At 49.8% G+C, this 20,729-nt stretch overlaps 1 protein-coding gene across 1 annotated transcript; it reads left to right on the top strand.

Moving 5' to 3' along the window:
- Positions 1–1,099: 1,099 nt before the first annotated feature.
- On the top strand, positions 1,100–19,177 carry ASXL1 (ASXL transcriptional regulator 1). The gene is made up of 12 exons (XM_032126537.1): positions 1,100–1,202; positions 5,795–5,877; positions 8,954–9,062; positions 10,163–10,283; positions 10,358–10,452; positions 10,789–10,882; positions 11,158–11,310; positions 11,689–11,852; positions 11,950–12,046; positions 12,493–12,598; positions 13,014–13,629; positions 14,338–19,177. The coding sequence occupies exons 1-12, from the start codon at positions 1,143–1,145 to the stop codon at positions 17,212–17,214; spliced, it is 4,575 nt and encodes a 1,524-aa protein (XP_031982428.1). The 5' UTR covers positions 1,100–1,142; the 3' UTR covers positions 17,215–19,177.
- Positions 19,178–20,729: the final 1,552 nt, after the last annotated feature.

Genomic DNA, 20,729 nt, shown 5'->3' with positions numbered 1-20,729 from the left:
CACCGTGGGAACCAGAAATGCTGGTGAAACCGCGCCTGGATCCCAGTCCAGGGTGGGCCCCCGGCCTCGGTGCTTCATTGCTTGCTACGGCAACGGGTGGTGCCGATTTAAACCAGTCTTTTTCCGGCACCGTGGGGAGAAAGAACCTCAGGGCATAACGGAGGAGTATGTCCAGAGAAGGGAAACGAAGGTGGGGAAGTGTCTGTAGCACATGTCCTGTGAGGAGCGGCCGGAGGAGCTGGGAGTGTTTACCCTGGAGAAAAAGAGGCTCCAGGGTGACCTTATTACCCTCTACAACTCTGTGAAAGGAGGTTGGAGCCAGATGGGGGTCGAGCTCTTCTGCCGACCGGCGACAAGAGGGCACAGTGTTAAACTGTGTCAGGGGAGATTCAGTTTGGACATCAGGAAGAATTTCTTAACATAAAGGGTCTTTAGATACTGGCATGCACTGCGGAGGTGTTTAAGGAAAGACCGGACGTGGCGCTCAGTGCCCTGGTCTGGTGGACATTGTGGTGTTGGGTCATAGGTTGGAGTCGCTGATCTCAAAGGTCTTTTCCAGCCTAAATGATTCTGTGATAACCGGGATGTTGGAACACGAACAGCCGCAGCGGCTCAGCCTCGAACGCTCTGCTCTAGCTCGGTCCCGCAGCCGCCCCCGGCCCGGGCGGTGCCGCTTCCCCGCCGCGGCCATGCGGCGCCAGCGGCCTCTCCCGCCATGCGGCGCGGCGCCCGCCGGGACTTGTAGTCCCCGAGTCGGAGCGCGGCTGCGTTGGGGTTGCGCATGGGGACTACAACTCCCGGCGGTCTTTGCGGTTTGTTTTCCTTCAAACCAGCCCTAGGCCCGCCCCTCCGGCCCCTCCCCTCCGGTCCCTCCGTGTCCCGCCGCGGCCACCGTCGCCGGGCCCCGCCGCCCCGCCCCGCTCCCGGCCCTTTGACCCCGTTGTTATGCCGGGCCCGAGCCGCCGCCGCCGCCGCCGCCTCCCGTAGCGCCCGGAGCCGCCCCCGCCTCGCGCCCCGCCCGCCGCGCCCGCCGCGTCCACCCCGCCCCGGTCGCCGCCGCCCGCCTGCCGCCCGCGCGCCCAACGGTCCGCGCCCGCCGCGCCCGCCCGCGCGGGAGGAGGAGGAGGAGGAGGAGGAGGAGGATGAAGGAGATGAAGCAGAGGAGGAAGAAGGAGCGCACGTGGGCCGAGGCCGCCCGCCTGGTGAGGCCGGGGGGGCGTCCAGGGAGGGGGCGCGGGGACTCCGCCGTGCCCCAGGGCCTCCCCGCCGCGTCCGGCCCCTCCCCGAGTAACGGGGCCGGCGGCGCCGCCATCGCTTTTGAGGGGGTAAAAGCGGGGGCCGGGGCCGCCTGGAGGGCGCGGGCGATGTTGCCCGTTCCCCGCCCGGTCCCGCGGCTTCCCGCGGTTCCCCCACCGGCCGCTGTGGTCGGGGTCTCCTGCACGGTTGTTTTTCTTCCTCAGCCCGGTGGGAACGAGATGCGCTCCGGGACGGTGCGAGCGCGGCCCCCGGCCCTCGGTGGCGAGCTGCCCGCCCGCCGGGGGTCCCAGCGGCCTCGGCCGCCTCCCGCCGGGCGGGGCTGCAGCGGGTCCCGGGATGGGACACGGGAGGTGCCGTCCCGCAGCGGTTCAGTGCGTGCCGGGCAGGGCTGCGGGAACGGTCCCGCTCATTCTCTTCCTTTCAAATGATTTAAAGCTCCATGGGAGGAACCGGAGCCTCCGGAGAGGGCACGGCCGCTGTCAAAAGTTTCCGGTTTAATTACCGAGGGTACGGATTCCTTCTGTGCGCCGGCAGCGCCCGAGGGCCGGTGGCGTGTGTCGGGCTGCCGGAGCAGCAGCTAGACTGAACAACCCTGAATCAGCCCGTATTTGGTCACTTTTGGGTTTAGGAGATATGGCCATGGAGATGTCTTAGTCCTTTTGTCTTAAAAAATCTCCTTGTTGATGGCTTCAACTTCCAAGCCTGGCTCTGCTCTGGTGGTGTCTGTGGGAATGCCATTGTCATTGGACCGTTGCAGTGGGAGGAAGGTGACTTCCCTCTGTGAAGCTGGATCTGTCTTGAACCCCAGTTATGAAGTAGGAAATCTAAAAAGAAGAATAACTTCAGTGTCTGTCAGTGAGCTAGTCAGAGGTTTGGTTTAAGGGCTGCGTGCCGAGGTGTCTAGGCTGGCTGTTTGGCATTTGGGTGGAAGGAGCTGGTTCTCTCCTGGTGACCCAGTGACACAGGTACAGCAGTGCAGGGATGAAGTAAGGGATGATCCAGCTGCCTGGATGTGAACGGATCCTGCGTTTTCTCCCTGTAGCTGTGTCAGTGGTGTACAACTCGTGAGGATACATGTGTTCCTCCTGTGTAGCCCATGGACTTATGTAGAAATGGATTTACAGGGCTTGAGTGTGGCTTGTTTCCTTGTTTTGTCTGTTGTGTGTGTTTGTTTTGGTTTTGCCAGCCCAGGTTATGCACTGAAGCATGTAAACATTTAGAAGGAGCAGTGTGGGTGAGTCCAGTGAAGCTCATGTCTCGTACTGAGGATGTTCAGGATAAGTCTTGGTGCTTCTGAGTAAGATTTTTTTTGGCTATTGGAGTGTTTTCTTACTGCTTGCCAGGAAGAAACCTAATCAGACAAGCATCTGACTTCCAGCAACTTGCATCATCTTTTGTGTGTAAATGATAATATTTTAGACCCATGTGGCTTTGCTTGAAAAACTGGAGAAGGGCATAAGGCAGCCACTGTGGAACTTCACTGCAGGAGTCTGCTGGTCTCCTTCTCCATCCTGCATTTCTCCTTGGGATCCGTGTTCTGTGAACCAGGTGTGTCACTGCAGGTGGCAGGGATGCTTTCCTGGTAGGTGACCCTGGGGGCAGAGGCTGTGCTATGTGGCCTTGCACAAAGTCAGCTCATTCAAACATCCTGGGCTCCGACAGGTGAAAAAAATCAGTATTTATAGGCTGCCCAAAGCAGCCCATGTGACTGTGACTCTAAAGCAGTCTCCTAATACACCTCATCATCCTCGTGTGATGGGGAAGGCATCTCTTCACACAGTTCTTCTCACCTGTCTTTTGGCCAGGACCTCAGGCACAGTGGTGCATGAGATGCCTAAGCCTCAACAGCATCTTAGAGCCATTGATGAACCAGAAATAGAACCATCTCATACTAGATTATCCACTTAGAGAGACCTAGAGTTGCGTAGCTGCACTTCCAGCTTGCAGGACTGATTGTAAATCCACTAAAAATAGATCTTTATTTCACACTGGTCTTACACATGCTCTCTGTCAAAATGCTTTTAATTTCCCTCTCTGACGTGTGCTGTGTATTTTGTATTCCTCTCAATGTTTCTGAGAGTCACAGGCAAAAGTGTTCTTCAGTGTTGCTCCTCCTACAGAGCCAAAACTCTGCATGTTCCATAAAACAAACCTTTAAAGATTCATCTGGATGCCCAAAAGCCATGGCAGGATCCCACAAGTGCTGTCAGAGCTAGTTGACCAGTAAATTGAGGAAGTGATGTAAACTTCCATGATTAGGGGCACAGGAACCCTCAGCTATCAGTGCTATAAATAGTGGAGGAGGGAAAATTCTGTTTTGGGGGTAAGGAATAGCCAGTGTTGAAGTTGTAGCTGTAAGGCTGATGTGGTGCTGGGAGTGTCAGGTTGGAGAGGGATAGAAGGGGCAGTGCTGGAGACTGGGGTTTGGTGTCTAAAGCTTGCAGGATCTTCTCTCCCCCAGTTCTTCCATTCAGTGCTCTGTACACTTAATACAGCTCTTGATTGGAAATTGTTCCCCTGAGCGTAGATTCTTTTATCTGTATGTAAATGCTCCTTTGTGCTCAGTTTTAGGCCACATACTTCACTTGCTGTGTCTGTCACTGGAGAGAGGTTTGAATAATTCCCTGATTTTTTGGAACAGACGTGTTGTATTTTGCGGATCTCACTGGGCTCAGGGGCAATGAGTTTCCCTGTGTCAGCTGTCTGCAGCCTTTGAGTGATGGGGTGACAGCTCAGGAGGGAGGCATGGAGACCTCACAACCTATGGAGAGAGGAAAAAGTGTGATGGGGCTGTATGGAATTTAATTAGTTTACTCTCTCTGAATATGGCTCATCACTTGCTTTGATTTTTCTCTACACTCTTCATGTTTTCATTGGGTTTTAACTCTAGTTAGTTCTTGAATTCCCTTCCCCATGAGGTTCTTATCTTATTCGCAGAAGCTTGTGAGCTTCAAGCATCTGCAAAATACCTGTTGGGTGGATATGATTTAAGAAATTCCTTTTGTAGAATCAAGATTTAGATTGGAAGGACCTTAAAGATCATCTCGTTCCAGCCCCCTGCCACGTGCAGGGACAGCTTCCACTAGTCCAGGCTGCTCCAAGCCCCATCCAACCTGGCCTTATCACAACATACAGTTGAAGTGCAGAATTGCAGTTGGGTTTTTCATTACTTGTGGAGGGTGGAGATGGTTTGAGGTGCAAACGTTGCCCTGCACAGCTTTGGGATGACTTTGCACATGTCCGTTTGGCGTGGCTGCTGCAGTGACTCACTTCTAGATTTTGCTGATGGAAATGGGGCATCTGGGTCCTTCCTCTGGCTTCCCACACAAGTCAGACTGAGAGACAGCACCGTGTTGCTGACTTTAAAGTGTGGGGACAAAGACACCAGGGCTGTGCATTGTGTGGCCACAATGCTGGGGCAGTTTAGACCACGGTTATGATCAAAAAGTTCCTGAGTGAATTCCTGTTGCTGCTTTCCATGCCTGTTCCAGGCCATGGCCTGTGCCTGTCTCACCCTCTTTTTGCTCGTGGCCCCAGGTCTGTGGAGCTGGGTGCCTTTGCATTCCAAGAGCAGCACTGTCTGCTGCCGGGGAAGGCGCAGGAGCTGGCGCATGGTCGGCAGCTGTAGGGTAATCTGCTCCCAAAGAAACTGCGTGGTTTACATCTACTGCTGCTTATTTTTGCTCATTGTTTCCTGTTTATGTGGATAATCTTCTTATCCACAGAAATGTCCGGTCCTCTCTTTGAATCCTTGAGTTCTTGCTTCCAGCCATTTTGGAGCAGTAAGTTGCACAGGCTTTGAAAAAAATAAAGTAATAACCTCTTTACTTCTTCATTTATAAGTGAAAATTCTATTATTGATATAATATATGAAAGGATGCATTGTTATTTTTTGTATTGCCTTTTAATATCTGATTTTCTTCATTTTATGTCAAAGGCAAGCACTCTTAAGTTTCTAGCCAGATTTTTTTTCCAAATCCTTTACTGTTATTTTGTCCTTTTCTGAATTCTGTCCTTCTCTGACATGAATTATGACTCTTAACTTGTGATTCCCTTCCTGGGGTGGAGTGAAGATAAAATGAATGCAGTAATCTGAAGAAGGTACACTATTGGATTGTATGGCTGCACAGTAATACTTTTAGTGACAAAAAAATACTGGATGCTTTGTGGAGAGGTAGGAGAAGGTTTTACATCGTTAGAGGTCACTAACCACTGTTCAGTTTGGAAGGTTGATATGGCAGCAGCTCCATCTAATGTATAGTGAAGTCTGGTAAAGCTTCCACTGGGGTCAAGGCCAAATTCTGCTGCTTTTTCTCCTCCATGTTTGTATTTTGGTTAATTAGGGAAGAGATGAAGGTAAAGCCTTTTGTGGCTTTGATCCATGTTCACCAGGATCTTGAGGTAGGCTGAAATTTTACTGTGTGTCTTTGCAGGTGAAGCAGGTTCGAAGAGGCACATTATTGGTTCTGGGCCACAGCTGATGCAGGAGTTTTGGGAATGCAGAAGCCAATGCTGTAATGTCTTTCTGTCTTTTCAGGTGCTGGAAAATTACTCAGATGCTCCTATGACCCCAAAACAGATTCTGCAGGTCATAGAGGCTGAAGGTCTAAAGGAAATGAGGTTAGTATTGATGATTTTGTCTAAACCAGTGTGGAGCATGGGGGAGGCAGTGTATGAAGGCTGGTGTTGCTTCATACAGTTCTGCCTCATCCCCAGCCCACTTTGCTTCCCTTTTTCTCTTCTCAGCCTAGTAATTTGAGATGACAGTACAGACATTTATATACAGATTGTGAGGGTTTTTTTTCTCTGATAATAACTGGAAGATGTTCTTGGATTTTTTGATAATTTACAGAGTCCCTTCATCCATCTATTGTGAAATAAATGCTTCTTGCAGATCAGGCCCCTGCATTGTGCTGTACTTACCAGTCACTCACACAGTTCTCACATAAGTAGCTCCTAGCAGTTTCTGCTGTTGTGACCTGAGTTTGAGAACAGTTTAAATTTTATCTCCTCTGATGCTTCATTTCTAGAGCAGACATTATGTTTTAGAAGAGACAGGCTTTTTCATGTCACTGGCTTATGCTCAGTTTCTTGAGCACCAGGAGGGCACAGCTCACATCACATGGTTGTGGCTCTTGACATTATAGGGAGGAGATGCCCAACACGCCCATTGCAGAGTGGGTTTCATGTGGAAAAGAACCTGATGCAGAGCCTTGGAAAGGGCAGAAGTGGGAGACTGCTTTCCTTGGTTAAGTTCCTGTGAGCTTCCCTCTGTTTCCATGACAGTAGTAGAAATACAGAGTGTCTTGCAGCTCAAAGAAAGTGGGTAACTGTGATAGTCAAATGCCTCAGTTACTGCTACCTGGCAAAAAATAAAAAGGAAGTTTGACTACCAGAGACACGAAAAGCTGCTGTCCAGGGATGGACTTTGGGAAATCCAGATGCAAGGACTGTTTCTAGTCTTGCTTCTCCCTCCCTTTGTTTCTGTGGACGGTTTTTCACTGTGGTGTGTGCATTTCCTGAACCTGTACTTTACCTAACTACGGAAGGCAAACTGATTTCTTCTGGGACCTAAATGTTAGCTCGTTTTTGCACCTTGTTTGTGTGAAATCAGGAAACAGCTGGGGTGTTTTGAATAGTCAAAATCTGTGACATGTACGAAGGTGTTGGGTGTGGGACCTGCTGTTGTTTGGAGAGGCATGAGGCTGGTGTGTGCTGCTGCATCGGATTTGGAACTGTTGGAACACCCACCTTCCATGGGCTTACAAGAAGGCTGGAGAGGGACTTTTCACAGGGGCATGTAGTGATAGGACAAGGGACAATGGCCTTAAGGTGAAGGAGGATAGATTTAGATTGGATATAAGAAAGAAATTCTTCCCTGTGCGGATGGTGAGATAATGGCACAGAGTGTCCAGAGAAGCTGTGGCTACTCCATCCTTGGAAGTTTCCAAGGCCAGGCTGGACATTGCTTGGTTCAACCTGATCTGGTGGAAGGTGTCCCTGCCCATGGCAGGGGGTTTGGAACAAGATGGTCTTTAAGGTCCCTTCCAACCCAAACTATTTCATGATTTGGTGATGCTTGCTGAGATCTTCTCTGGTTTGGATGTGGGCAGTAGGGTCACAGCTCTGAGTAGAATTCAGACAGATTTTAATGAGGACCTTCATAGAGCTTTGCTTTAATCACTCTTCTACAACTCTCTCACATAAATCCTGTTACCTAAGCAGGCAGTTGAAGATTTCTGTGCGCAGGCTGTCCCCTGCCAGAGATAATATCAGGGCTCTTCACACACATAAATTATCCTGTGCTTTCCCAGTTTTTACAAGTGACCTGTCACAGCGTTTAAGTAAAGACCAGACTTTGGAACATGTGTCATGTTAAATCCCACAAAGCCAACTCATTCCTTTAAAGGTCGGTGGTTTCCCTTGGGATATCTGCTTTTCCTTCCCATGTCATTAATTCTCTGCTTTAAGAAAAGATTGTCTTCTTCAGAGCGTGATTGTTCGCAGAATAAAGGCAGTGAGCCTGCCCGGCCAAACGTGCAGCAGGCTTTGCTGGTGCTTGTATAGAAGCTCTTCCTGAAACTCCATTTCCTGAAGGAAATAGCTCAGTGCCTTGAGATGTTTTTCCTTCTGAATCAATCCTGAGGTGGGGCTCCCTGGTTTGGGGGTCACACTGCTCTCCTGGGAGGGCTGTGTTCCATACGGGGCACTGACATTCCCAGGAGCCAGCACCATGCTGAGTTTAGCTCCTGGCAGAGTTTTAACCGCTTGGTTTTTTTCTTGTTTCGGGGAAAATTACTTACTTTGCCATTTTAAGAGAGCTCTGTGGCTGGTGAGTGTGCTTGGAGTGTCTGGTAAACACAGAGGGGAAAGCACTGTCTAACAGGACAGAAGGCTGGAAATTTTGTTCACATGATCTAGAAGTGATACAGGGTAACTTTTCCTGTCACTGTGACATGTGAAGAAATGTCCAAAACCCAAACACATACAGGGTGGAAACTGAAATTGTGCTATGTTTTTGATTTCAGAATGATTTTCTTTGAAATATTTTATCTCAGTCCAGTTTTCAGTTTCACTTTTACTAAGAATGCAGTCGATAGTGCTGTAATGTGTCTTCCAGACAACTTTCTTACTGTACATGTGGGACTTACTGGAAAACACCATATTACGTGGCACAGCAGTTCCATCAGTGTGAGCGTAGGATGGGGCTTTAACCAGGGAGTTATGTAGGACTTAACAAATGAGAACATCAGAGCCTTTGTATTGAGCTTTGCTCAAGCAGTTTGGTCTGTGACATATCAGGGAGACATTGCAGTAACACACGTGTGTACAGTTTGCTTACGTCTTTCTACTGCTGAATAAATCTGGGGGTTTTGTAAAATCAATCCAACACTGAAGGTTTCCAGGACAGAAGGGGAGGAAACAGGTAATAAAAGTTAGAAATGTCTGAAAACAGACGAGGGTAGCTTTAAAATTGGTCTCATGTTTCCTGTTCGCTGTGATGTGCAAGGCGGATGTACAGGTCAAAATGAAATCAGTGACACTGTTCCGACTGAAGTGCCTGTCCCATAAAGTTAATGGCATCACCTCTGTTCCCCTGATCAGCTAAAGGATGCCCATTTAACCAGATCTTTCAGGCTGTTTTTTTGATAATCCATTTCTTAAGCTATCTCCTTTCTTCCTTTCTCTGTTGCAGTGGCACGTCTCCCCTGGCCTGCCTCAATGCCATGCTCCACTCCAATTCCCGGGGAGGGGATGGGCTCTTTTACAAACTGCCTGGACGCATCAGCCTTTTCACACTGAAGGTAAATGCTGAGCTCTGCTCCCAGCTGAGGGCTTAGGGGTGAGTTCTGCTCCTTGTGCAGGACTGAGTGTTACTCTATCACTGAGCATCACGAGCAGTGAGATCATCATGTGAGAGAGGGTCTGGAATTCATTATTTGCGTGGAGCTTGTACCTTTCAGCTATATTCAGCCATCTATGATAAATTCCTTAAAAAAACCCTAACTGTTATTTCTTGAATTGCACAAGCAAGATGAATCCTCTTACTGCAGTGCCTGGTGTCCAGCTCAGGTGGCTGCTCATCAGAACAGACCCATGCACTCTCTTGCTGCCAGCCACCAGGGAAAAGAGCCAACCAAGGAATTGGTCCAAGAGCTTGTAGCGACAAGTAAAATCTTGATAGGAAAATGTATATTCATTCTTCTTGCTGCTTGATCTGTGTTCCACTACATTCCATGTTATTTAGCATCAGTATTTTCCTCAGATCTTGAAATCTCTCTGGAATACTTTTTTTTAATTTTATTGTTCCAGTAATGTTAAGTATTGAAAATGTTTCTGGTCTTGGGCTTTTCTTTTGCATTGTTTTGTGCTGTTGGATTCCCTGATAAATATCAACTTGATAGATCCCAGCTATTTCATTTCCATCATTTGTCTGCTGTTAGAAAATCTTGTTGAATTGACACATTTTGCTGAAAATAGATGGCATTGAAATGGCTTATATTGTACAAGTAGGAAATACATCTCCTAAGCTTGCTATCTTAGTGTTTAGCCACTCTGATGTTACTTATTCTTTCATAGTGAGATGCTTCTCTTTAATAGGAACTCATTGCTTGCAGAAAATTGTGACGTATTATGAACCTTCTTATTAAATTATTTATTATTAACCTGGTATTTTGGAGATGTATTACTTGTCTAGGAGGGGGCTATTAAGTGTTCTTCGTTTAGGTGACTTCTGTTCCACTATGAGCCCAAATATACTTTAAAACGCCTTTCTGCATCAAGGATTAAAATAGGGAAAAAAATTTAGGTTCAAGTATGTATAGGTTAAAGTTAACTGTCTGCTCCCATTGGTGTAGGTTTGGGAGGGAGGGCTGTAGCCACCCCAGTTCTGTTTCCCCTCTAGAAAGATGCCTTGCAGTGGTCCCGGAACCTGTCAGTGCCAGAAGGGGAGGAGCTGGAGGACACAGCAGATGCAGAAAGCTGTGGGTCCAACGAAGCCAGCACTGTGAGTGGTGACAATGATGGTAAGTGTCTGGTGACATTAACCTTAAACTCCAGGACCTACTTCTGTGTCTGACTGAGAGCCCATCTCTTTCAGTGTCTCTTGATGAAACTTCTTCTAATGCCTCGTGTTCCACTGAGTCTCAGAGCAAGGGACCTGCTACCAGGGAGAGTTACAGAACCGCTTCCCAGGTAGGAAAAAGTGGGACTAATGGGAAGGGTGAAGCCTCTCAAGGGGAGCTTTCATTACTGCTGGAGTGGTATGACAGGGATTATTTGTGCACAAGTGCCTCAGAGAGAGTTACGAGGCTGTCTCCTTGGGCAAGAAGTGGCAGACTGGGGAGGGATCATGTATGGGAAGGCAATTTTGAATTCTCTGCTAGTCCTAAATGTAGTGTTGCCTGAAGATTCACCTAGGAGGAGCCAGGTAGCTCTTTAACTGAGGAACATGCTGCTTAGAATATTATTATACCCTTCCATAATGCCTTCATTCCTTTGTTTTGTTTTTGGTTTCTCTCTGGTCTGCAGACATCCAAACAGAAGAAAAAGACAGGTGTGATGCTGCCACGGGTGGTGTTAACCCCACTGAAAGTAAATGGGGCACACATGGAGTCTGCCTCGGGTGAGCATGGCTTTGGGGGGATCCTAGTGACATCACAGATCTCTCTCAGTCAGTCCCCAGTCATCTGTGTTTGCCTGAGGATTTCTGTAACACCTGCTGAGACTGAGTGACGCTGCACTGTGTGTATGCTTAACTCACTCAACATAGTTGGTACCTGGGCAATACCCTATAATAACAGATTTGTTACTAACGGAGAATTCCTGTATGTTAAACCACTCTCCCAGTTGGGCTTTGACTGTTCTTTGCATATTTTTATGAACTTGTTTTGCTTTTAGGCTTCACAGGAAGGCACGCTGATGGGGAGAGCAGCAGCACATCCAGCAGCAGCAGCAGCTCCTTGGCCCTGTGCAAAACCAGCCTGCGCAGTAGGACAGAGATAAACAGGGATCCTCCACAGCTGCTGAGGGGCATCCGAAAGCCCACGGCAGGTACGTGCTCCTGGTTAAAGGCAGAAGGATAACTGGTGATGATGAAGTCCAGGTGTATCTGAGAAGAGCACCAGGAGGCATTTGATGACCTGGGGTCACAAGCCAGGCTTTCCATCTTGAGTGTTAGTGATACAATTGTTTAAAAGTTTGCCTGGTCTGAAGAGCAGCATTGTGAATTGTACCTGAATATGGCTGAACTGTGACCTCTTGTCAGAATTCCAGATGTGTGTCTGTTAATTACTGTGTTGGAGAGTCCTGCAGTCTTTCTCATCTCCCTAGCTCCTTTTGCTGTTGTAGTTTGACATAAATTTCAGCCCATAATGCTGAAATACTTCTATACAACAATGTTAATTTTATTTGCCTGTCCTTAAACTCCAGGGCAGATGAAACGGAACAGGGGTGAGGATATTGACTTTGAAACCCCAGGCTCCATCCTTGTCAACACAAACCTGCGAGCGCTGATCAACTCCAGGACCTTTAATGCGCTTCCATCACACTTCCAGCAGCAGCTGCTTTACCTCCTGCCTGAAGTTGATAGACAGGTACAAGCACTCGGGTGTTTTCCCTTCCCTGATTACCTCTTCAGTGTGGAACAGCTGGAGCAGGTGAGTTCTGTTTGTCCTGGGTCTGTCCTGCTAGGTGGGGGCTGACGGGCTGATGCGCCTCAGCAGCAGCGCTCTGAACAACGAGTTCTTCACCCACGCTGCACAGAGCTGGAGGGAGCGGCTCGCTGACGGTGAGTGGCTTTGCTTTCCTGAGTGCCTGGGAAATAGGTGCTCATTTTGTAGGATTTTTGGGTTTGCTTTTACAGTTAATGAGCAGGAACTTAGTCCAACTTTGTTGCATATCTATCTGTGTTGCACCCAACTTTTTTTTTTTTTTTTTTCCCTTTAAAATCAAAGATATGATTTCTTCTGGTGCCATGGGACCTTCAGAATTAAGTGGTGAAGGTGTAAAGTAGTGCCAGACTTATTTTTCCTTAAATGGTGGCCTGTCTGTGAAAACACCATTTTTTCTGGAGCCACAGGTAGCACCTGGATCCAGAGGCAGGATGGGAAGCAGGGTGTTAACAGCAGGTCTGTCTTTCAAATATGCAGCTGCTGTACTGTTCAAACACTAGAGGTTGCATTTGCAGAATGAGTTTTGTTTGGAACTGAATTCCAGTCTCTTGCTTCCATGTAGGTGAATTCACCCATGAGATGCAAGTTCGAATCCGGCAGGAGATGGAAAAGGAAAAGAGAGTGGAGCAATGGAAAGAGAAGTTCTTTGAGGACTACTATGGACAAAAGTGAGAAATTTTACCATGTCTGTACTGTTTTAGCCATGTTTATGCAGTTGGCAGAGTGTGTTTCTGTTTGTGGATACCTGAGCAGATGCAGCGTAAGCTCCTTGAAAAACACAGGTTGTGGGGTGAATCGTTCCAGGTGCTGGTCTGGGAAAATCCTTAGTGGAATTGGCTGGGTTCAGCAGAATTTTGTAGCCCATCTCTTTTGCTTCCAAGAAAAGTTGATAGTGTTTTGCATCACAAATCTTTAGGGATTTTTTCTCATTCCATGTGATAGCAATGTGGGATGTGTGGGTTCTCCCCTTGCAGGGTGAGTTAATGAGGCTTTGATGACTCTCTGCCCGTGTTGGTGCTATTCAGTAACACTGAGATTGGGGTGAGCTTTAGCTTTTAGCTGGCTTTTGTGTTTGCCTTAAAGGTTGGGCTTGACCCAGGAAGAATCCCAGGCGCAGAATTCGGTGCAGGAGGATGCTGAGAACAGGACAGAGCTGTCTGTTAAAGGAGAAGCGAGGCTGCCGCGCGGGCCGACCACGCGCCAGAGGGACGGGCGCTTCCGGAAACGCTCCCGGGCTGACCTGCGGTGCCGGGCCAGGAGGAGCCTGTACAGACTGCGGGAACCCGAGCACACGGAGGCTCCCAAAGAGCCTGCTCCCGTAGGGCCAGATCCCTCTCTTCATAAAGAGCCAAAGCCTGAGACAGACCTGAAGAAAGACGATCTGAGCAGCCCCTCGGCTGCAGGATTGAAGGCAGAGAGTAGCGAGCTGCACCTCTCTCCAGAGACTTCCAAATCAAACAGCAAATCAGAAGATCCATCATTGGCAGCTGCCAGCAGAATTCCCAGTTTGCCCCAGGAGAACTCTGCTCAGGAGTCCAAGGAGCAGAAGAGGAAAAGCTTTGAGGAGGCTGCCTCCGCATCCTTCCCCGAAAAGAAGCCCCGGCTTGAAGATCGTCAGTCCTTTCGTAACACAATTGAAAGTGTTCACCCAGAAAAGCCACAGCCTACTAAAGAGGAGCCCAAAGTCCCACCCATCCGGGTAAGAAAGAGCTTTAGATCTGCTGTGTCTCAGGGCTGCCGTGCTCAGTAGTATCAAAACATTATTAAAATGTCAGGTGTTGCCATCTTAAGTGAAGGAGTCAAAGGGTTTCATTGGTAGAGCTGGTGAAGTGCCTCTGACTGCCACAGTTGGCTGTCGTGTTTAGACAGGCAGAGAATGGAAAATCATCCCAAGGTCTTTGCACAAGAGCACAGGGTAACCTTGACTTACTCCCTTCATTTGCATTTCTGTGGATACAGAAAACACTGCCTGAAATGAGCTGACTTACTGCAAAAGACCTTGAAATTGTGTTCTTTGTCCTGTGTAGTTTCTCAGTTCCTTTCCTTGCAGACAGAATCTCAGTGTTCCTCCTGACTTTTCCCATTTTGACCAGGATACCCATTTTGGTAGCTTCAGGGCAGTCATCCTGATGTAGAGGAGACCAGTTTGATCTCTGAAGACATGAATATAAACAATTTATTTCATATTTGCCTGCAGGCTCTGGTAAAACAATATTAGTGTGAACTGAGCTTTACAGATCACAGAGCAGAGGTTGTGGGACCATGCTGCTTCTCTGCCCAAATTAGTTTCTAAGTTGGAATTTTTGTTGAATTTTTGTGCTAAGAATTGTGACGAGCACTTGCCAGTAAAACGCATTTCGCTGGACATGGTCAGTGTTAGAACTTACCGCATTTCCCTTTCTTTCAGATTCAACTTTCACGTATTAAACCACCCTGGGTGGTTAAAGGTCAGCCCACTTACCAGATCTGCCCCCGGATCATCCCCAGCACGGAGTCCTCCGGCCGGGGCCGCCCCGGGGCCCGGACCCTCGCAGACATTAAGGCCCGTGCTCTGCAAGCCCGAGCCCAGCGCGAAGCCGCCACCGCCGCCATTGGAGGAGGGGGCGGCCCCGGTGGGGGGAGAAGCACCGATGAAGGAGGCGGTGGAAGAGAATCCAGCGGCCGTTCCCAGCACAGGAGATCCAAGAGAGCTCATGGAAAACGTGCATCAGATCTACAGCGAGCACAACTACAGCCGTCTGTTCATCTGAGCGGTGGGAAGGCTGGCTCCGAAGAGGCTGCTGAGGAAGCCAACGTGAATTCCTGCCTCTCTTCCAGACAAGATCACTCTTCCTCAAAAAGCGAAAGGAGTGGCATTCCGGGCTGTGCCACAGGGTCAGGGGACACTCAGCCTGCTGATGGGTCACCTAGGAGGCTGTTCTGTGGTGCTCTGACTGCATCATCCTTGGACAATGCGACTCCTGAGAGGCAGGAGGCGAGTCCTGAGCAGCTCCTCCGTGACCAAAGGACCAAACTCCCATCTTGTGCTGCATCACAGGAGAGCACAAAGCTGGGATGTGTGGTTCCTGTGGTGACCAGTCTGCCATGTTCTGGGGGGCAGGGAGCTGGGGTCAGTCCCACGGGAGACAAGGGTGTGGTGGAACTTGGAGATGTTGGTGCTCCCACCATACAGCTGGATTATCCTTCTGATGTAAAGCAAAATTCCTCCAGTTGTTCTTTTCCACCAGAATTGTCATCAGGTGGCACAGAACACCATGATCCAGAGAAGGTGTCTGGTTTTAGATATAACAGCTCCAAAACATTTCTGGAAAAATGTGTTGCTGATAGTAATACCTCCAAAACGGTGACTGCTGGAGTGAAGAAAGTGATCCCTGCGGCGGGTGACACTGCACAGCTGCAGGCAGGGAAAGGCAGCGATGGCAAACTGAGCAATGAGGAACAAAATACAGAGGCTCTAGTGCAGCCCTCCGTGCATGGTGACTGTATTTCTCAGAATAGGATTGATACCTCTGAAAAACTGCAGCCAAGGCAGAGGTGCCCCAGAACCGAACCAGAAAACGCACATCAGCCCCTGGGAGAGACGCAGGAGTTGAAGAGAAGTGGAGATGAAGAAATACAGAGTACGTACAGTGAAACAACAGACACTGCTTCTGACTGGGAAGGGGACATGGCTGATGAGAATGTGGAGGTGGAGATGTGTTTCAGAAGTGTCAGCTGTAGGGAGGTGGCTGGGAAAGGCTCTTCCTGTCACAGCAGCAGTGAGAAGCGCAATGGGATTAGGTCAAAATTCTCTGTGGAGACAGAGAGTCCAGCCTGTTCTGGGGACTTGGTTGCACCCCCACCTCAGAGGTGGGGACCCCAGAAAGCCGAGCGTCCGGCCGGCTCTGCTCGGCCCATGTCCTCCATTGAGACCAACAACCCTTTGGTGATGCAGCTGCTGAAGGGGAAGCTTCCACTGGAGGAAGTTCTCCCAGTGTCTCACGTCAACATCAAGCTGGAAATTGCACAGCCAGTGCTGGAGAAACAGTCAGAAAGCCTCTCCCTGCAACTGGACAGAGGCAGCAGTCACTATTTTGGCAAAGAATCTTCTCCAGATGTAGGAATAAAGATGAGTGCCCAAAGCAGGAGTGATGATGTTCACTCACTGAGATCTTCCATAGATCCCCAGGAAAAAACGTGTGTACCAGCGGCAGCATTGCCTAGAGCAGAGGGTGCAGAGGATCAGGCTGTCCCAGAAAAACATTCCAAAGTTGGCTCGACTTTAAGTTGCCAAGACCAACTGGCAAATGTGGCAAGTGCCTCTCCAAAGCCTGAAGATGTGGACCCTCGGGAAAGAACATTTTCTTCCTGTAGCTTTGAGGAGCAGAAGGAGTTGCCCAAGGTCCACCGGATGCCACAGCACAACCCATTAGAGAGTGTCATGGCAAGTAAAAGCCCAGAGAAGCTGAATGCCTCTGCAGAGCCTCGGTTTTTATCTCCAGCTGTAACTTCTCTTGGACCAAACCAGACAGGAGGTGCATTGGTCAATAAAAACTATGGTGGGGTTCAAGGCAAAAAGCTCTTTGGTTCTGGTTTTCCTTCCAACCCCAGTGTGAGACTGCATCACTCGAGGGCTTTGGATCACGGTTCAGCCATGGGAACCTTGTCCCCCAGCAAACAGATTCCCTTGGACAAGGGCTGTGCATTGGGAGAAGGAATCCCAGCTGCTAGGGAGGAATGGACTTCAAAGCAGCACAGCAGCACCCCAGGAGGGATCAGAAATGAGAAGGGGCTGGTGTGTGGCAGCCCAGCCAAGAGTAATGTGGAGAACCGGGGGGGTTCAGCCCAGCAGCCCACAGAACTGGCCGGGCACACGCAGAGAGAGCCACTGGTCATGGACTGGCCCTTCTTTAAGTTTTCAAGGGATCCGGGAAAAGGACAGAGTCACCCTTTGGAGCCTTCGTCCATCCCCTCTCAGCTCAATATCAAGCAAGCATTTTATGGGAAGCTTTCAAAGCTGCAGCTTAATTCCACCAGCTTTAATTATTCATCCAACACTCCAGCTTTCCCCCGAGGCCTTGCTGGGAGCGTGGTGCAGCTCACCCACAAAGCGAACTTTGCTGCGAGCCGGAACACGGCCCTGGCTGTGCAGATGTTTGCTGACAGCAGCAGCGTCGACGAGATCTCGTTCCAGTGCTCGTGCAGCCTCAAAGCCATGATCATGTGCAAAGGCTGCGGCGCCTTCTGCCACGACGACTGTATAGGACCCTCTAAGCTCTGTGTATTGTGCCTTGTGGTGAGATAATAAATTATGGCCATGGGACAGGTTGTATATTCAGTGTGTGTATTTTGATAACGACTGATCCTAACGCCTGTACACAAAGTACACAAAGTACTCTCTGTTCATAGTAGAAACGCTGTTACACTTTTTTTTGGTGAGGAACGTTGAGCTGCCTTCCCATGGAGATCGACAGTGCAGAGCCTGTTCCTGCTGACGGGGACACCCCGGTCTGGGTGGGCTGTGCCCCACGGGAGCGATCTTGCTGCTTCCTGCTATCGTGGAAATTCCAGCTGTGCTCTGGTACCGCGCTGAGGCCGATGCCGGGGGGAGAGGCGGTTCGCTGTGGCAATCCCTGGACCTTCTGTGGAGGAAATCCTTACATCCAAAGGAACTGGAAGATGGTGTTTGCTATTTCAGGGCTGCACAAGGTGAGGCCCTACAGTCTTCCACTCTCCCCTTTTGCCATCTCCATTCCCAGTTTGTGTGGGAAGTGCTGCTGTGCAGTGAGTGTAAGCAGAGAGCTGCCCTGCAGGGATGGTTCCGTGTGGTCTTTGGATGCTACAACAGGATGTTGGTGCCCAGGGACGTGCTCTCCAGGGTTGTGGAGCCGTGTACAGCCCACCATGTGCCACATGGAGCCCACGTGGAGGATGCAAGAAGAGGAAAAAAAATTCGGGGCAAGTGCCAAGCAAATGCCTTCTGCTGGCCTGGAGGAAGCTGTGTGGCTGGGGAACTGTTCCCGGTTGAACTGGCCCAGTGGCTGTTTCTGCCTCCTTTGGCCAACTTCCACAAACTGCTGTGGAACGCTGGAGGTTCCCTGGAGCTCAGTGGTCGGGGCAGTGAGCTCTGCACTGCAGCTCTGTGGTGAGGACCTGAAACCTCAAAGCAGCTGAGCACCTGCGAGCATCGAGCTGTGCATCTGTGTGACCATCACCTAACATTTAAAGCAGTGTTCTTTCCTTTTTTTTTTTTTCTTTTTTTTTATACTTTCGTTCTTGGATGTATAAAGTGAATTATTTGGCTCCTGTAAGTATCCTCTCTGCATCTGTTTGATCATATATTTATATGTTGTACACAGTACTGGCCAACTGTAAATGGATGTAATGTACATAGAGCATAAAGGGGTCTCCTTTTTTTTTCCTTGGACTACCAGGCTCTACAGCAGTATTGCATTAAAGTGGTGTTAGTTATTGTCAGAGCCACTGTATTCTGTCTTGCCTGACGTGAGGCTCACCACACTGGGGTCTGAGTTCCGACAGCCTCCCTGTGCCTGTGGTGCCCGGGTGGACTGTGCTATGCAGGCTCAAGGATGTCGAGGTGGGATTTTCTGAGCCAAGCTCACTCCCAGTTGCTCATTTAAGCTCCTGCCAGTTGTTGCTGCACCTGAGCTCCCAGGGCATGGCTGTACCTGCACTGCAGGGAGGTGAATAAACATCTGTGTGCGTCCAGAGAGGGAGAGCAAAACTGCAATTCTCTTTCTCTTTGGAGCAATTCCTAATCAAGAGTTAATTGCTTCAGTGAGGAGGAGAAGCCGCTGGTTTATTCAAGCGGGCAGTAACAAGAATTTTAGGGGGTTTATTTTCATTTTGTTTATTCTCGTCCCTTTTCCAGCTCCATCCTACCTCCCTTCACCATGCACTTTTTTTCAGCCGTGCAAGTTCCTCTTTCAGCCACAATCGTGAGGGGTGCAAGAAATTCAGTCCCTGAGATGGTTTCATCTTCAATGCATCCACCAGCCTCATCCCATGGGAATGAGAGAGCCCGGTGCAGCAGCACCCCGCCCTGGGCAGGGCTGCGGTGCCAGTGGCGGCGAGCGGAGGTGTGGAACCTGCTTACCAAAGATGGGGAGCGGAGCAGGGGGCTGCCTCTGCCTCCTGGGGGGCCACTGCAGTGTTCAGCTCGGACTGGTCTGGGGGGCAGAGCCCTCGGGGGGGCCTGCTCGTGTCTGTCCCTTGTGCTATTGGAAAAATAAACACTGTAAAATCTGCTTGTGTGGTTTCAGTCCTTTTTCTGAACTCCTCTTCCTTTCTAAGGCAATGTGGCTTTTCCTTTCCTCTCTTTTAACTGCAGCAGTTCCAGAGTTCTGCTCTGCTCACCAAGGGGAGGGGCTGTGTTGCTGCTTGGCTTTGTTAAATCTGGTTTTATGCACTTGGAGAGCACTGAAGATGGTGCAGCTCCTGCAGAGGTGCCGTGTGGCTCTTGGGGAAGGGACGCCCTGAAGACTGAGAGCCACAGGGGGGTAGTGGGACACTGCAGGAGCTCCCCACAGTCACAGGGAATCCCTGCCCTGCTGGGGTGATGCCTGTGAGAGCAGCACTGAGACTCTTCCCAGTCAGGGCAGGTCCTGCTGTTACTGCCCTCATTGTTGAATAAATGGATCTAAAAATGTTTCTCAAGAGCGTAAATGTGATACCAATTACAGTTTATTGAAGCTACTTGAAAACTGACTTTATGGCCAAGTCCTTTCTCTTTTCTAGGCAGTAAGGAAATAAGATGGATTGTGATGTTATGTGCCTGGGTTCTCACTGCGTGGACATTCTGAACGGTGAGCAGGGATCTCCTGCCTGGGGCTGTGGGAGTGCCAAGACTTCCTGGCATTCCACAGCGCAGAACAGCAGCGATGGCCTCATACAGGGAGCCAGGGCTGGGGCAGTGGATGGTCTGGCACCAGCTTTTTGGGGAGAAAAAAGGCTTTTGTGGTTTTTGGTGGTTCATTGATGTTCTGACTCTGGCAGGCTGCACACAGTGTAGTTAAAGATACCTGGATAATCTAAGTAAACTGAATAAGGGGAATGCAAAAAATGAGTTGTTACTTAGCCAAGCTTTAACATGCAGTAATTAATCCTTCCCTGTTTTATTGGGATGTGGGGTGATGGCATCAGGATTAGCTACCTCTGGAACAAGGGAGCTTGGGGGTCTCAAGAGTAAAACCCATTAACATCAGAATTTCACAAAGAGCAAGTACCCTTTTTTTCTTTTTTTTCCCTCTCTGTGATATTTGTGTGCCAAGTAACAGATTTTCTCTCTCCCAGCCCAGCTGCTGTTTGGCTCTGGCTCTGCCGTGCTCGGCAGGGCCATCTGCAGGCATGGGGACATCCTGAGTCAGTCCGGCCACGGGGCTGTGGAGGCCTTAGCAGGTGATGCCAACTGGTTTGCAGCTGGTGGGGCCCGGCACTGCTTCTCCCCGTGGCTTGCAGCCCTCTTCCTTGCTCCCTTGGAAATCTGGAACCAAAGCTCAGCCCGAGGCTCGGTCATAGACCCGACGGTGTCAGGGACACAGGGCCACCAGTGCTGTGCTGCCAGACATTAATGAATTCTGCGGATGCTCCATTTGGGATGTGCTGTCCCAGGTGATCGTTTACAAGCACGAACACTCAGGTGGGTCCTCCTGGCCTCGGTCCCAGCTGCAGCCGCAGCAAATCCCAGGAAGGGGCAGCCCATCCGCCTGGCCAGCCGGCACCCCCACACCCCTGGGCAGCTGCGTTTCCATGGGAGCTGCAAACCCTTTGGACCCTCCGGGTCTCCGGACGGTCAAACCA

This window comes from Corvus moneduloides, chromosome 17 (assembly GCF_009650955.1).
Source record: "Corvus moneduloides isolate bCorMon1 chromosome 17, bCorMon1.pri, whole genome shotgun sequence".
In the NCBI taxonomy this organism is placed as follows: domain Eukaryota; kingdom Metazoa; phylum Chordata; class Aves; order Passeriformes; family Corvidae; genus Corvus; species Corvus moneduloides.
The sequence above is the reverse complement of the archived record's forward strand: the minus strand, read 5'-3'. Positions and strand labels throughout refer to the sequence as shown.